The sequence below is a fragment of the Nerophis ophidion genome, linkage group LG18, assembly GCF_033978795.1.
Source record: "Nerophis ophidion isolate RoL-2023_Sa linkage group LG18, RoL_Noph_v1.0, whole genome shotgun sequence".
Classification (NCBI taxonomy): Eukaryota; Metazoa; Chordata; class Actinopteri; order Syngnathiformes; family Syngnathidae; genus Nerophis; species Nerophis ophidion.
Genome location: NC_084628.1, coordinates 17227914 through 17245927, shown reverse-complemented (window position 1 = coordinate 17245927; position 18014 = coordinate 17227914). Strand labels below are relative to the sequence as shown.

The 18014-nt window shown below is 39.6% G+C and overlaps 1 protein-coding gene across 2 annotated transcripts in view; it reads right to left on the bottom strand.

The window, feature by feature from the left end:
• Positions 1 to 746: 746 nt before the first annotated feature.
• nek8 (NIMA-related kinase 8) overlaps positions 747 to 18014 on the bottom strand; it is an 18008-nt gene continuing 740 nt past the window's right edge. Inside the window, exons 1-15 of one of the 2 annotated variants that reach the window (XM_061877389.1) lie at positions 16305 to 16652; positions 15075 to 15280; positions 14780 to 15012; positions 14571 to 14702; positions 12246 to 12454; positions 12103 to 12182; positions 11856 to 12034; positions 9158 to 9305; positions 8977 to 9053; positions 7655 to 7772; positions 7404 to 7554; positions 7161 to 7324; positions 6924 to 7076; positions 3032 to 3190; positions 747 to 2533 (exon numbers count right to left, since the gene is read on the bottom strand). In XM_061877389.1, coding sequence (XP_061733373.1) covers positions 2505 to 2533; positions 3032 to 3190; positions 6924 to 7076; positions 7161 to 7324; positions 7404 to 7554; positions 7655 to 7772; positions 8977 to 9053; positions 9158 to 9305; positions 11856 to 12034; positions 12103 to 12182; positions 12246 to 12454; positions 14571 to 14702; positions 14780 to 15012; positions 15075 to 15210 — 1968 coding nt within the window. In that variant the 5' untranslated portion in view covers positions 15211 to 15280; positions 16305 to 16652 and the 3' untranslated portion in view covers positions 747 to 2504. Of the gene's footprint in view, positions 2534 to 3031; positions 3191 to 6923; positions 7077 to 7160; positions 7325 to 7403; positions 7555 to 7654; positions 7773 to 8976; positions 9054 to 9157; positions 9306 to 11855; positions 12035 to 12102; positions 12183 to 12245; positions 12455 to 14570; positions 14703 to 14779; positions 15013 to 15074; positions 15281 to 16304; positions 16653 to 18014 lie in introns of those variants that run through there. The other variant, XM_061877388.1, reaches the window with a different exon arrangement.

Genomic DNA, 18014 nt, shown 5'->3' with positions numbered 1-18014 from the left:
ACACCATTTTAACCCCCTTTTATCTCATTTATGCTTCTTTAAAACATGCAATGCTTTGTCATAGATATCAACAATAATAACTCCAGCCAATGCCAATTATGTGCACTCAACCTAGCAATTATCCAATTAATTTTATGAAAATATTACAACTCCCCTATCCCATGTGTACATGTACGAGTGTTAGAAGTGAAGGTGTTTATGATTGAAGTAGGAAAAAGCAACTTACATATCCCAATAGAGAAGGCTTGCCATGCTGTCAGTGGTGAGCTGCGCCCTCTAGCGGTGGACCTCACAAACAAAGACAACAATACTGCTTTTCTTTGTATTTTTCATTAAAAGAACAAATAATATTTTCCTTACCGGTAAACATACGCTTTACCTTTTATATGACAGGGGTACAAAAGTGCGCGCGCGCGCGCGCGCACACACACACACACACACACACACACACACACACACACACACACACACACACACACACACGCACCTCTCTCACACACACACAACACGGATCAGCGTTCACCTGCTGTATTGCAACTGCATTACATCACCATTACATCATCACTGGAGGAAACAATGGTAATAGAGCCACATGGGGGAGAGGTATTAAAAAACACAAAATGGTGCATAAAACGTTATTAGAATATAAACAGTGCTCACTTATGACAACACACAGTACAATGGCATCTAAATGTATTAATAATAACAGCTAATGAGGCACATTACAAAATGTAAGGACACTTGGGTTTGTATCATTGGGTTTAAGCTCAAAGCTAAAACATTTACATTTTAACTGTACAATAGCGTCACATTACAGTCCTCTCTGCGTTTGCATGCATGAAGTAGTCACTCTTTTACAATAAAATCCACATAAATGTATTTTTTTGCAGCAGTTGATGTCTGAATTTCCTTTTTTTGCAATCAATTGGTAACACTATGATTAAGATACTTATTTTTGCTGAGTCCCTTTGTCACCGTAAAGTCTTTAACGCTTGACAGCAGGTCGTTATCTGGTTTGACTCACAAGTACACCGAAGGACTAATCCAATAAGCACAATGTGACCACTGTGGTCGGGATCAACCTTCCATCAAGTTTGGGTCATTTGACTGATGACTTGCTAAACACTCAAGTGTCTTTTCTTTCCTTCTTGTCCTTCTTTCTTTGTGGGCTTGTGTGCCTGTTTGTAACGTCTCATTCACTCGCCGGCTGGCTTAAGAGGGCCTGAAACCGGTTTGCTGGCCTTTTCGTGGTTCATCGTGCACGTGAGGGAGGACAATGGCCTCACTGCATGACAGCGAACTGATGACTTCCTGCCGTGAAGTAACTCGCGGCTTTGTTTGGAGCAACACGCTGTTGCGACACTCAGGTTATGACCTAGGCTGTATGTATGCAAATACTAAATACACCTCCTAATAAACTAGAAACGCATAGATGTAGATGACCACAAGGTGCCCTGTCAGACAATACGTTACCAACAGGTTTTCTGCATGTTTTCGCAAATCAAATTTAATGGTTTTTAATGCCACTTAAAACAAATTTGATGCCCATGTCCTACTGCAGAACGTTATTACGCTGTATATAGTCAACAGTTTACAACTGTCTGTGTAGACACAATTGTAAGTGTTTGACAATGATAATCTTGAATAGTTGAAAGTGTTACGTTAACTATTACTCTCTAGTGGATCAGAGTTAGCTAACAAGACTATTTAATCTGAGAATTTATTTAGAATAATTTATTTTTGGTGGTGGCGTCGTGTTGACAGCAGAAGTAGCTTTGTTGGTCACGCCAAAGAAATTAAGCACCATTAACTCATCCATCCATCCCTTTTTACTACCGCTTATTCCCTTTTGGGATCGCGGGCGGCGCTGGTGCCTATCTCAGCTACAATCGGACGGAAGGCGGGGTACACCCTGGACAAGTCGCCACCTCATCGCAGGGCCAACACAGATAGACACAGACAACATTCACACTCACATTCAAACACTAGGGCCAATTTAGTGTTGCCAATCAACCTATCCCCAGGTGCACGGCATGCTTGCCTTTAATTGCTGACTTGTGATTAGCTAATAGCATGTGTTATTTCACCTCATTTAAATGTTTTTAATGCTTCTGGACATTGGATTTCATGTTTTATAATGCCATTAAGGCCATCATTTTCACAAAGTCCATGTAATGACTTTTAATAGTTTTTAATGACCAGCAGAAACCCTGATCAATCATTTCAAAGTTGGTTTCGACCCACTCGTTCCCTGTAAAGCTGTAACATTTTCGGACAATTCTATGTGTCCGTGTTGGTGAACAAAGTCCGGTCCATAAAGGCATGCTTGGCTGAGTTTGGTGTAGAAGAGGGCCATCGAATCCACTTAAAATAGATATGTGAGCCTGCAGACTCCTGGTGTGGTAATAGTTTTGTTAAAAATCTAAAAACAGAGCGAGTGTGAGCGACATCGGGTTTTACTAAGTAAAGGGATCTTCAAACTGGAACCATCAGGGTCCATTGGGTCATCTTGGGACAGATTCATCGAGCAAAGCTGAAACAAGTAAAAAACAGCTGATGAATACAGATGTCAAACCACTTAGTTTGCTTCTGTTATTGTCTACTTTCAAGCAATCTCTTTTTCATAGGGTCATTGTCGGCCAATCGAGCGTTCTTCTCACAGGTCAGTGACATTTATATTTTTTTAACAGCAGCCCAGCAGCAGTAGGGATTACTCTATTATTTATTAAATTGTGAGGCACTGTAATCTTCTGTAAATCTGCATCTATTTTTAATGTGGACTCTAGGAGGAGGAATTTAATCTCACCTTCACTGCTTTTCAGTTTCAAAGTTGATGGGCTGCTGTGTTGCCAAATGCTTTGCCCAAAAAAAAAAACTGCACCTAAATTGAATATAACTCCATTAATTTGTACCTGGAATATACAGGCATTGATGAAGTATTTTCAGTTCTAAAAGACTGTTAAAGTCTGCATTATCATTGTTGGCTCACTACTAGGTTCAAACCACAAAGGAGTAATGGGCAAAATATTACGTTTCACCGCCAGCAGGCTGTTGCCATGACAACAAGCCACCGATGTCACTGTGAACGGGTGGCTCTCGTTGAGCTGCACTGCCTTGGGTATGCCTGAGTCCTCCTCTTTTCTTCCGAGGCGTCCGCGGGCACCCTTTCCCCAGGTGTACACCTCGCCATCTGTGGACAGGAGACAAGAGGAACAAGGTCGGTCAGCGGCACACTTCTTTCCTTACCTCCTTCTCCCCCCTCCAGGATGCGCTGATCCAGACACAAATCTTAAGGCGACGTCTCCCTCTCTCCTGCAGGGGCTGCACAATGGCTCCATCTGCCCCAACAAAGGCTTCTCTTGATGGGCAAAGGCTACAAGGCAAGGCGGCCACTGCTGACTTTCACTCCGGGGTAGCCAATCACTGGCACAATGTAACATTTCACTATTTTTACCCTCCAGCACAGGACACACACATCTGCTACAAATCACTTAAGTTGCAAAGTTTCACCCAAATACAAAACCTTTATAGTTGTTTTTTTCTTTTTTTTTACATTTCAACAAAGCGGAGGCCTCGTTCCATGAAAGTAGCACTGTTGAAAGAAGGGATACATCCATCAAAGACCACCTAACAAAGGCGGACTGTGTGCTGAGACACCTTTTGTGTTTATAGATGCTCACAAATACACACACTGGCTGCTAAATGAATACAGCCATTACAGTTACAGTAAAACTTCTACAGTGATCATACTGTAGAATTGAAGTTTGAATTTATTTTAGAGTAAGCAGGCTATAACTTGTATAGTAGGATATATTTACTAGCCAGTACATCGCTGGAAATACATGAGCAGCAAGATAATGATGTCTTGTCTACAGTCAAGTATAGGGTTGGTAGTATCATAGTCTAGTGCAGCATGAGTGCTGCCAGTGTTTTTGCGAGATGTGCTGCCCATTGGAATGCATGCACCACTGTATCTGTGTACGAGTCCAAGGAATGTGGAAATGTAATGTGAATACATCTTTTACACAAGTACACTCATTACACTCTCTTTCTGTATATTTCCATTTAAAACACACTTTTCAAGTCAGGGACGAAATTAAAATTCCAGAAGTGGGGGGGACATTACTCGCTTGCATACAGGAGGCCCAATTTTAACACATTAGATGCATCTTTTGGAATAATCTGAGTGGGAAACAAATTGTTCAATAATTTATTTTTTGCACATAACAACAAACTTACCAGAATTAAAAAAATAACTTTACTTTGGTTTTTCAAGATTGCATTATGATTTAGTTTTTTGTAGCATTATGGTTACAGTATATTATTAACGCAAGTCTTAACAACATGACTACCTTTGAGTGGAGCAATACACTCCTTGTTTAGATTTTTTATTTTTTATCTACTTTGTTTGTGATTCATATTGCCGTGTGGAAGCCAACTCGAGCTTATCCTGCGTCTGACTGCTAATTGGTTAACTGCTTTGTGCTTTCAAACCTGTTCACGTTAGCAAGAAGGCAGCGCCAGAAAGCCACTCACTGAGCTTGTTGGCGGTCTAAAAAAACAAGTTTCAGTCTGAGCGGCTGCTTTCCACCTTGCATTAGTGTTTGACTTTTTTACATTCAATAGCGTTGCATTATTCTTGGACGTTAAAAAGTGCACGAGACAAAAACTGCCTTTTGAAAAAGTGTTCCCTCCTCCCAATTTACATCCATGCTGGGAGTGCTTTCAGTTTCCCAGCAACATGTATATTAAATACCAAAACACAAAAGTAAAGTGGTATTTAGTGTAACAAATGTGAAATAGTCCTTTCTTGTGTAATTTAATTTCTGCATTCCTTAAGTTCAAATACTGCACAGATGCAGGGAGTGCATGAATTCCAATGGGGAGCACGCCTCGCCGTGTCATCAAGTATAAACATGAATTCCAACTTATACTATTATTGTAAAGCAGAAATGGACCGCATTATAGGGATCCCGAAGACACCTCCAAGAAGTGTCTCGCAGAGGAAGTTCAAGGAGTGGACAAGTATGTCTCCTCCAGGACCAAACCCAACTGAGCATCTCCAAGCATAATAGGTTTGGACAAAATGTGAACATGTTTACTGTGCGCTCATTAAAATCTCTAAAAACATACACAAGTGAGTGCAACTCACAGTAAACATCCATCCATCCATTTCCCCAACCTTTTTTCCACCATAGACCAGTTCAATGTATGCATTATTTTTACAGACTGGCTTTCCACGTGTGGCAGATAAAAACAGCAAAAAACAGGAGCATGAAAAAGTAATTCACCATAACGCTGAAGTAGTGGGAGCCCTGGCTGTGTTTCTTTGGGAAGAGATGGTGCCCAGTGTTAGGCTGCGAGCGCCCCCCCTAGAATGTGATATGTGTTTTTCAACTCTGGTCCGTCTAGGCCAGTGGTTCTTAAATGGGGGTATGCGTACCCCTGGGGGTACTTGAAGGCATGCCAAAGGGTACGTGAGATTTTTTTTAAATATTCTAAAAATAGCAACAATTCAAAAATCCTTTATAAATATATTTATAGAATAATGCTTCAACAAAATATGAATGTAAGTTCATAAACTGTGAAAAGAAATGCAACAATGCAATATTAATTTTTGTGGACATGTTCCATAAATATTGATGTTAAATATTTATTTTTTTGTGAAGAAATGTTCATGAATCCAGATGGATCTCTATTACAATCCCCAAAGAGGGCAATTTAAGTTGATGATTTATTATTCGTAGAAATATTTATTTATAATTGAATCACTTGTTTATTTTTCCACAAGTTTTTAGTTATTTTTTTATCTTTTTGTTCAAATAGTTCAAGAAAGACCAGTACAAATAAGCAATATTTTGCACTGTTATACAATATGATAAATTACAAACTGATAAAATAGGGCTGTGTTTTACTTCTTTATCTCTTTTTTTCAACCAAAAATACTTTGCTCTGATTAGGGGGTACTTGAAATAAAAAAATGTTCACAGAGGGTACATCACTGAAAAAAGGTTGAGAACCACTGGTCGAGGCAACAGCGATACTCTGTTGTAATACACTATTCCACCACTCGTGGCAGTAATAAAACAAACAACTCTGGCGCTAATGTCGTAGAGACATTTCTGAAGCGCAAAATTTATGGGATCTGTGCTGAGGATGTCGTTGTGGCTTGTGCAGCCCTTTGAGGCAACTGTAATTGAGGGCTATAAAAATAAACTTTGATTGATAGGTTGATTGGCAACACTAAATTGGCCCTAGTGTGATAATGTGAGTGCGAATGTTGTCTGTCTATCTGTGTTGGCCCTGTGATGAGGTGGTGACTTGTCCAGGGTGTAAACCCGCCTTCTGCCCGATTGTAGCTGAGATAGGCGCCAGCGCCCCCCGTGACCCCAAAAGGGAATAAGCGGTAGAAAATGGATGGATGGATAATTGACTAAAGTGGTGAAGCCGTATTTTCCTTTTCCCTTTTAATTTTATTGACAATTAAGATATATATTAATTATAGAAATAGATCAAAATTAAGACTAACATTACCAAAATTAAGAGTAACATTACCAAATCAGTGTTAATATTGGAGTGGTGCCTGGGCTACTCTGTAGTGGAAAAGTTGGGTCCCGAGGTCAAAAAGGTTAAGAACCCCTGCTATATACAATGACCCTGATGGGCACTGCAGATGGAAATTAACCTTTGGCTACAATCTGTCACATTAACATTTTATATGTCCATTAATGTGCATTGTCCCATGTACTATATAACAAAGGTTTTGGGATATACATCTATTAACAAGCTTATCGGTGTGTTTATAGTGGGACAGGCGAAAGTTGAGTCGGAAAAAATGCGGTAGTTTAAATATTCAATAATGTTTCTGTGCGGCCCGGTAGCAAATGCGTACTGGTCCCCAACACTACTGTATATGTACTTACTTGATCTGATGGCCAAAGTAAAAGCATCTCCACAAGCAGCCATAGTGATATTCTGTAGGGCGGGCAGCAGGTATGGTGCACGACTGCCTCGGCGAGAACTGCAGCCCATCTGACCATGCTGGTTGCTGCCAAAAGTGATGCACAACCCACCCTCTAGGGGGAGTAACATGAAGGGTGATAGCCTGACACACATGCCATCGGAGAAAATGTCATTAACGACGGTTGTATATTTTTTACCTGTCACGGCGACAGAGTGTGCAGTACCGATGTCAATACAGACAATCTTCTCTCTGTTGAGCGGAGCTGATTGGATGGGAGTAAAAGAGTAGACCTCCTCCACCTGATTGGAGGGGCTTGGTTCCTCACCGGCGCTTATCTTGTCCAGACCCAGCTTGTTGCACCTAAACCACCACCGAGGCAATGAAGAGTATACATTAAAAATGCTGGTTTACTTTGACTGATATAAAACATATCATTCACCTGTTCCTTCCACATGCCATAATACTGCTTTGAGTGCTGATAATCATAGAGCAGTCCACGCCACACACCACCTTCTGGGCTTCAAACTCCACAGGTAGACACACCTGCTGGGGACAGTTGTGGCTGTCTTGGGTGCCCAGCCCAAGGCGCCCTTAGCGGGGGAAAAAAAGATTTGTAAATGTCATAAATCTAAGGAGAATCCTGAAAGTCGAAGAGATGATAGTTATGTAATGTCATCATTATTACTATACCATTGTCCCCTCTTCCCCAGGCGAATACTTCTCTCTCATTGGTCATTGCGAGCACGTGGGAAGCGCCACAAGACACCTGGACCAGCTCGTAGCCGAGGAGTGCCTCCACTATCTTGGGCTGAGTATGACAATCACATACAGCAGAAGCTTCATTGCTGAACATTAGGGACATGAATCTTACAAACAAGTCACGATTTGATTCTGATTCTTTGGTTGATAATTCGATTCAAACCGAATCTCGCAATGTATTATTTGCTGTAAAAATTCTAATAAAACTTTTTCTAAACAGATTACAGGTTACAAAAGCTCCTCTTGGCTGCTGACGTATAACAAGTACGCACAGATAAAGCCAAACATGACGTAAAAAAAAGTATTTGTAAAAATCAATTATTAAAAAGATTTATTAATCGTCTTAGAATTGTAACAGGCAAAACTTGTGATTCAGATGTGAGTCAATTTGTTTCAGCACCACTACTGAACACAATCCAATAGGGCATCACGGACATTAATCTGTTCTAGGGATGTAACGACATAAACATTTATATCACGGGTATTGTGTCTAAAATTATCACAGTTATCGTTATGGCGGTATTGTTGAATGTGCTCAAAAAGTACCATTACATCAAAAAGTACTATTACACACACTGAAAACTTTTGGTGAAATTATTTTAAACCTTAGCTTAGTATAGTTGTTCAGACAGCAATGTGTTTGTATAAGTTTCTTAATGGGGAAAGACATTAATGTCTCTTGTTTTCAGGATAGCATCAAAGCTAGCGCCAGTTAGTCAGTGAGTTTATTAAAGTGCAGTTATGAATCTCAGGTTTTCTTTCTTTTGAAATGGTAATACTACCTGTCGGGAGTTTTATCATTATTACCGTTTATCTTTTACTATCAGGATTATAAAATTCTTATTTATTATAGAGGCAGAGTAATACTTAAATTATTCTTACCATTGACATGCGGAAAAATTCATATCTGGTGAGGCACTGACTCCGATTTCCAAATCAGGATCGGAACATTGCCAAATCCTCAAGGCAGTGGCGATTTCTCTCATGTGCATTATGTCTGAGCACACAGGGGATCATTGACAAAGGCAGCATGATAAATTGTGCCATGAATTGTTTTTGTGTCCTTAAAGGGTGTCTTTTGATATTTGTTTTATGTGAACATGATCATTGAGGCCATGCCTCACTAGACCACACCTCACTGACTGTATTCTTTGGCGCTATTTAACTGTGACAAAGATGGCAGTCAACACAGTTAAGGTTCAGAAAATGTGTATATTGTATGTATAAATATATATTTCTCCAAGTTGACCTACCTGCGTAACATCATTGAAGTTTCCATGCCCCAAGCAGCCATTGCTCCCGCTCCCAAAGGTCATGATGATGCCCCTGTCTGCAAATGACACTGGTTGATGAGTCCTAATGTCGACCACCTTACACTCCCTTGCATCATTCCAACATAAATATAGAAATAAGACACGTTGGCTGCCAGCCCACCTGTCATGCAGGTGGTGAAGAGATCGCCACAGGCTACCAACTTGATGGTGACTCCGGACTGACCCTCCAAAAAGCGCGAGATGAACTGAGGCTGCATCTGCTCCACGGCTCCGGGCAGACTGAGCTCTGCGGATCCCACCGAGGGAGCCTGCAGCGGTGCAGAATGATGATTGGTTCATTAAAGAATATGGCATGTGCATAAAACGCAAGGGCTTGTAATGTTTATGTTTCCTGTGGAAGAGACAAAAAAAACACACAAAAAAATGTTAAGTGTAAGAAATATGTAAGAAAAGTCGCTTCATTGGCAACCCTGATCCCTCCTGATAGATATTCTTATTCTCTGGCAGACCAGGTGTGTATGAGGTGTGTTAAGAAGCAGAGTTTTGATACCATTTATGACAAGTAACATTCACAGGCATTATAATGTCTTTGAGTGAGGCCGAACAGGTAAAACCAAATCCATTGGTGGCGGTCCAAATGTGATTCTTCCACATGTCATAATGCCACTATAAAAAGATATGATCAACTGCTGGTACAACCTGCAGATTTAAATAAAGTTTTGAATTATATAATTATCCAACAATCTACATGAGTCACGGATGCCGTCAGACAGCCGCTTGTAACAGTCATCTTAAATATCTATATCTATTTATGTACAATCGCCTGATGGTATAAATACCGAATTGCCTATGCATTTATATATTATATATTTTTACGTAAGAATTGATTGCTATAATGTGCTTTGAAATCATAAGTCATGGTGACCAGCAGATATTTAAGCATTGATTTTTAATTGACCAAAAAAATTAGAGTGGGATAATATAGTTTGTTGCATGATCAGATAATATTAAAGTATAAAATACTTTCGGTTGCATGCTGTATATGCAAATTTTCTGTCAAAATTTAAAGAACTAATATATTTAATAAGAAAGATGAAGTGCTTTGTTGATGCACATTAATTCCTTTCTTTTGCGAGCCACATAAAATAATGTGGCAGCCAGATTTCGCCCCCAAGCCTTGAGTTTGACACCTGTGTCATAAAGCATCTGAATTTTATTGTTGAATTTTAATTTTTATTATGTCTTTTGAAACTAATTGTTTAAGTGAAGATTCAGATTTTAGTCTGTATGATATTGACAATAAAGAAAGGACATAATAAATATTTTGATGCAGATAAAAGATTTAAGATCTGATGATACTTTAAAGTGATTTTAGCATTTAGTTTGTAACAAGTCTGTGTCAAAATACGTTTTCAGTTTGCGTCTAAATATTTGTAGTTAACCCAGAAATGTTCATAATTTCACAAATTTTTGATTAACTTTAGAAAACAGATTTTTTTGGTGCTTGTGTTGTCTAAAACATGGCTCAAAGATTATACTGCACCATTCTACTCTGTACCTAAATATCATGTTGTGCCTGAGCTACTAAAGGTCTTTGTGTATTAAAACGCGTGCAATCTTGTTAGCACATGCAAAGCTGATCTACTAAACTTATGCACAGAGGATTGCATCTCTTAAGTGAGCAAAATAGGGAGTTCAATACATTAGTGTGTCTGTCTTTATGAATATCCAGGATATATGCTAATCATTGGAACAGCCACAATAAGTATTTAGCCCATGCAGTGTGATTTATATAGGCTGAAACTGTACTGTGAAAGCTGTTTTGTATTTTTATTTAATATGTCTAGAAAGGACACGCAAACTCTCAGTTGCATAGAAATTGCTGTGAGAAAGGCGGTGATTGCACTGCAGCTCTGTCCTACATACCATATGCTTCGCAACATGCATGGAGTGTCAAAATTACAATTATTAGACATATTGTCTATTCAGCAATATCATTTTATATTTTTTAGCTGATGGATTACTCAAGGAGCTGATTAAAATAAATTAAACTGATACATTTTGGTGTCTGCTGGAGTTTTTGTTAATGATGTCTGTTTTTTTACATAGAAGCTATATCATTAAAATATCTCCTATATAAAAATATTTCTTGCAATATGCATTTTCTTGCATCTGGGATATTCTAGCATACAAAGTTAGTGCCAGCAATTTCCATGAGCACACCTTCAGCATGCTAAAAAAAGTGGGTTCTATTGTTGATGCACTGCAGGAGTACTTATAAAATGCTAAAGGTTTTATTTGTCTGCTGCATGTTTCAAAACATAGCAAAATGCCACAGGTAGGACCATGATAACATTAATGTGCAGTAAATGAGTTTTCCCTGGTGAAAGCTGCATAATACACACAAAAAACTCATTTACATAGGGCGGCCTGCACTAGTTATCAATTGTACACACAGTCTTAGTAAATCGCTTGTAACACACCCATTATTACCCCATGAAATGTTATAGTTGGCCCACACTGTTTAGCACATGATGTTTGGATCTTAGTACAACAGGACTTTAGTGTTATTAATTTGATTAAAACTGATATACAATCAATATTTTTATATCATCCATATGGCAGCAACTTTAGAGGGAATACTCTCATTATTGGGCGAACACATTTATCTACTGTATATGAAACATTGTCATCCATTTTGGAGAGGATTAGTGTCAAAAATAAGACATACCTTTTTCTAAGGGATTTTAATATTGATTAATAGTACTTTGCTGTAGATTGTATATAAATTGTTTTTTTGAGTGTGCAAATAAATAAATACAAATGCAAAAATATAAATGAATGTTTAAACATTTAACCTCCCAAGTGATCAGACGGCCCGACTTGGTCACCCCCATCTTCTGAGTGCGGCCCAGTGACACCTGGAGCACCTCAGTGTTGAGCATGGGCAGACGCAGCGGGGTGGAAATTCCGCTGCCCCACGTGTACACTGCAGACAGCGGGAGGGAATGCAGCTTGCCTGTTGCTGACATGCCATCTGGTAATAAACGACACATTTTATTAAATATTCCAATCATGTGAACACTGTTGGGGGGGGGGGATGACCTCTGGATCTGTTGGTCGGTACTCGCCCTCCCACTCTGCCTTGTGGACCAGTCTGGACAGTGGATAGCGGTTTCTCGATCCTGGACATTTTAACATAACATAGCAAGCGGCACACTTTAAAAAGGTGTTAGACACCACCTCACCTGCGCATCTTGACGCTTCCGATGTCCGTGTAGAGATTAAGCAGCGGTCCGATGCAGACGGGCAGTGCCATGATTTCATTGAGCTGTGGCCGTTTGGAGGGATCTAGGTTGAGCATGTTGACGATGAGCTGACGGAGTTCTGGGCTGTAGCGATCGGATATCGGAGCGAAGGTGCCACTCATGATCTTCAGGACCAGGGCAGGGAGGTTCTGAAAGACCGAGTTTAAAAAAAAAATGTTTAAAGACATGTTGTATTAACTTGACCAAAACCAAGGGCCAGAGGTGCATTAGTGACTGCAGAGGTTATGTGTGAGACTGACCCTGGATGATCAAACTGCTTCCAAAGCAATTGTATATCATTCATAAAATGAATATGAACCTACATAGCTCCATGTAATGTAGGGGTTTTGTGAAAAGGTTGTTTAAAATATATAAAACCATGTGTTTGTTTATATGGGCTTGGTTTTCTGTGCCCTCAACAACGCAAAACACGACTGAACAGGTTTAATTCCTCATGCTAATAGCAAGAAGCACAAGTAAGTCCGACAAGACAAATTAATGCAGTGTTTCTTAACCAAAGGAGCCCATTGTTGGGCCGCCAAAAAATATTTCTTTCTTAGGTGTAGTTCGCATGGGCACAGCAGTACTCAGTTGTAACACATTTCAATTAGGAAACATATGAATTATTGATTTAGTTTATAGATTTCAATTACACATGTATGGAAATTTTTTTTAGGCAGTTGTTTATGAATCCTTTCTTATGCAGGATATTGGGTTAGCACTTATTTTTATAATGAGACTGACCTAAGCCTGGGGTTTTTGTGTTAAATAAATTCTACTTTGGAATAATACATGCTTTTATATCATTTGACAAGGTTGTAAACTGTACGTAGGTTAGATCTAATTATTCACTATGATTAAAACCATGAATTGATTAGCGTGGACCCCGACTTAAACAAGTTGAATAACTTATTCAGGTTTTACCATTTGGTGGTCAATTGTACAGAATATGTACTGAACTGTGCAATCTACTAATAAAAGTTTCAATCAATCAAACCAAAAGTAACTAATTCAGTGTTACTACGCTCTGTCATGGAAAAGATGGGCCCGAGGTGAAAAAGGTTTAGAACTCCTGAATTAATGAGCTAAAAATTGCCACTTACGTAGCTTGTCACAGATGAATAAGGGCTGTTGATGAAGAAACAATAACGGAAAAGCAAACCGTACAAAATCCAATGCATTAATTTATCTTGAAATTCAAACAAAGTTTATTTGTTTTTATTGACTGTGTATACTGTTTGTTTGTTTGAAATTTAGAATATAGCCTAACGTATGCAGCTCGGTTAGGCTCCATCCCCCTGTGGCACCAAGAAGGACAATCGGTACAAAATGGATGGATGAAGGGTATGTGTATAATAAGTCAATATGCAAAATGAAATGTTTATTTTGATCAGTGTAAACATGAAAGTTTTCAAACAATATGTTGTGTTGTGTTGCTGCAGTCCTGGGTTCAAATCCAGGCTCTGGATCTTTCTGTGTGGAGTTTGCATGTTCTCCCCGTGAATGCGTGGGTTCCCTCCGGGTACTCCGGCTTCCTCCCACTTCCAAAGACATGCACCTGGGGATAGGTTGATTGGCAACACTAAATTGGCCCTAGTGTGTGAATGTGAGTGTGAATGTTGTCTGTCTATCTGTGTTGGCCCTGCGATGAGGTGGCGACTTGTCCAGGGTGTACCCCGCCTTCCGCCCGATTGTAGCTGAGATAGGCGCCGGCGCCCCCCCCGCGACCCCAAAAGGGAATAAGCGGTAGAAAATGGATGGATGGATGGATGTTGTGTTGTGCTTATGTAAAGGAGGCGGTGTGGTCACCACGCTTGCCTCTCATGCAGACGATCAGGGTGCGGAATGGGATAAACGCAGGGGGCCGGACAACCTGTTACAATCTGTATAATTTTGCTATTTCTTATAATTCTCACATGTACAAAGGGAATTTAGTGCTAATGTTTGCTTTTATTAGTGACGTAGTCGCTTTAGCCACCTTATGCTGAGCAGCAAACACGGAGACATGCGTCGCAATACGTTCCATATTCAGTTCTATAATTATCTTTAAACCCTTACAAAACCAAAAGCCAGAAGTCTTCAACCTTTCGACCAATACTGTAAGGTGGGCACCACACACAAAAGATCAGAATGTGGAATTTCATAAGAGTTTTCACTGGAAATGATGCATAATTCAAACTCAAAGGTGTAATTTGTGGCAGGTATTTAAATTGTGTCTTTTTTAGCTAATACCGATTGATGTTCAAGTTAGAAAATGTTCCTTACAGCCGCTTCAAATGCTCTTTTCAGGCTTGCCAGCTCATAGAGCACACAACCCAGAGCCCAGATGTCACTCTTCTGGTTATACGGCTTCCCCTCGCACAGCTCTGGTGAGATGTAACATGGCGTCCCCACCACCTGCATAGGCAAGAACCAAAAACACATGATGTACTTAAGTACATCAAAATGTGTTTTAGAAGTAGTTTAGGACTCACAGTGTATGCTTTGCTTTTGCTGACAAGAATCTTTGAGATGCCAAAGTCGCCGATTTTGACGATCATTTGGTGCTTGTCGAGGAGAATATTCTGCGTCTTGAGGTCCCTGTGCAGGATGAGTTTGTTGTGCACGTGGTACATCGCCAGCAAGATCTGCACAAAGAAATGAAGGATGGTGTCTTCATCCAGCAGCGAGTTACAGCGCTTCTGTATGTAGTCAGCCAAGGTTCCACCTGCATGTCGACACAAAGCTACTTACTACAATTGAACAACAACAAGAAGATTATAAGATTACCTGGTGCGTACTCCATAGCAATCATGAGGGCCTTGTCTTCTAGGAAGTTCTCGTAGTACTCGATGATATTTGGGTGGTTGAGCAGTTTCAGCACCTGACACTCGTTCTGAGCGGCGAGGCGTTCGTCCCTTGACATCTGTTCCACGGGGATCTCCTTCAAGATGACCAGGGCACCATCGCTGCGTCGGCGACACAGGTGGACGATCCTGATGGCATCAAGAACGCATCGTGATGCTAACTTTTATACTTTGAAGGTTGTGAGGCACGTCTGAAACCATGTCCTAACACATTTTTACTGAATCTGGGATGAAATAAACGTGTGAAATGATATGAACAGTGTGGGAAATAATGATAGAGTAACTATTTAAAGACAAAATAACATTAACTACAGCAGGTGTGTCCAAACTTTTTCTAATGAGGGTCTCGCACTAAAAAATTAAAGCATCTGGGGGCCATTTTTATTATTTTCGCTTTCCAAACCATCCATCCATCCATTTCCTACCACTTGTCCCTTACGGGGTTATGGGGGGTGCTGGAACCTATCTCAGCTGCATTCTGGCGGAAGGCGGCGTACACCCTGGACAAGTCGCCACCTCATCGCAGGGCCAACACAGATAGACAGACAACATTCACACACTAGGGCCAATTTAGTGTTGCCAATCAACCTGTCTTCCCTCAATTTTGATTAACTTCAAAGGTTCCGGGAACCAAAAGGGTCTCAGTCATTAAAGCGTTAAAACAAGCCATATATTAATTTTATTTTTTATTTTTGACACATACATATCTATAGATCAACTTCAGATCCATCCACTGACTTAAGCTAAACATTTGATGTCTTATGGCATTTTTGGTCAAAGAAATCCTTGTCTCTATGGCAAAAACACAAACATTTGAATATTTTCCACAGAATATATTTTAAAGCGAAATATTTGATGTGAAGTAACTGGAGCCTTGCATAGGTTAATAGGTTAATAATTCATAATACCATTGATCTTAATTCGTTATTATTTTTTAAAATATTACAGTTTAGAAAAAAAAAATCTTAGGGATCCACTCATTAAAGTGTTGAAAATAAGTTATACATTTGATATACATAACGTTCAACGCTTAAATCTCTAGATAGCCCTAGTCAATGTCCTAGTGGTTAGAGTGTCCACCCTGAGATCAGTAGGTTGTGAGTTCAAGCCCCAGCCGAGTCATACCAAAGACTATAAAAATGGAGCCCATTACCTCACTGCTTGACACTCAGCATCAAGGGTTGGAATTGGAGGTTAAAGCACCAAAAATGATTCCGGCCAGCGACACCGCTGCTGCTCACTGCTCCCCTCATCTCCCAGGGGGTAAACAATGAGATGGGTCAAATGCAGAGGACACATTTTAGTGTGTGTGTGACAATCATTGGTACTTTAACTTAACTTAAGATGCACTTCAAATCTATCATCATTTTCATTGATTGATTGATTGACTGATTGATTGAAACTTGTATTAGTAGATTGCACAGTACAGTACATATTCCGTACAATTGACCACTAAATGGTAACACCCGAATAAGTTTTTCCACGTTAATCAATTCATTGAAATGTTTTAAATTATTATTTTAATGTTTTTTTTTTTTGTTTAACGTGCTTTTGTCAAAGAATACTTAGTTTTTTATAGCAAATACACAATTTGTGCAACAATTTCTCAAAAAAATATATTAAAGTGAAATATTCAATGTGAAGTGATTGGAGCCTTCAGGACGTCAATAATTTTAATTATTCATTTTTAAGAGCAATGACAGTTTTCAAGTAAAAACCTGCCTACATTACAGCTTGTTGTTTTTAGTGTCCATATTGCTACATGTTCTTGTTACATTTCACGTTTTTTTTTTAATAGTACTTAAAGGCCTACTGAAACCCACTACTACCGACCACGCAGTCTGATAGTTTATATAGCAATGATGAAATATTAACATTGCAACACATGCCAATACGGCCGGTTTAGTTAACTAAATTGCAATTTTAAATTTCCCGCGGAGTTTCTTGTTGAAAACGTTACGGAATGATGACGCGTGTGCGTGACGTCACGGACTATCAGGAAATATTAGTGCAGCACTATTTGCGGCTAAAAGTCGTCTCTTTTCATCGCGCAATTAAACAGTATTCTGAACATCTGTGTTGCTGAATCTTTTGCAATTTGTTCAATTAATAATGAAGAAAACAAAGTAGAAAGATGGAGTTGGGAAGCTGTAGCCTTTAGCCACACAAACACACGGTGATTCCTTGTTTAAAATTCCTGGAGGTGAAGCTTTACTATGGATCAGAGCAGTCAAGCGAACATGGATCCCAACCACTTGTCAACCGGCAGGTTTCGGTGAGAAAATTGTGTTAAAAAGTCGCCTCTTACCAGAGATCCGTGAAGTTTGCGCCGTCCTTGTAGCTGCTGTCGACTTCCCTCAGACACTGGCCTCAAGACACCCGTGGACACACCCCTGCGACTATTAGGTACTATATAATCTCTCTATAACACTAGCAACACAATACAAAGATAAGGGATCTCCTGGAATTATCCTGGTAAATGTGTCTAAAAACATCTGAATCTGTGTCAATGCAATCGCCTTTTTTTTTTTTTTTTACTTTTTTTATTTTATTTTTTTTTTTCTAGTCCTTCGCTATCAATATCATCATCCACAAATATTTCATCCTCGCTCAAATTAATAGGAAATTGTCGTTTTTTCGGTCCGAATAGCTCTTGCTGCTGGAGGCTCCCATTAAAAACAATGGGGAGCCCTCACCCTTGTGACGACATCATCTGCGACTTCCGGTACAGGCAAGGCTTTTTTATCAGCACCAAAAGTTGCAAACTTTATTGTTGATGTTCTCTACTAAATCCTTTCAGCAAAAATATGGCAATATCGCAAAATGATCAAGTATGACACATAGAATGGACCTGCTATCCCCG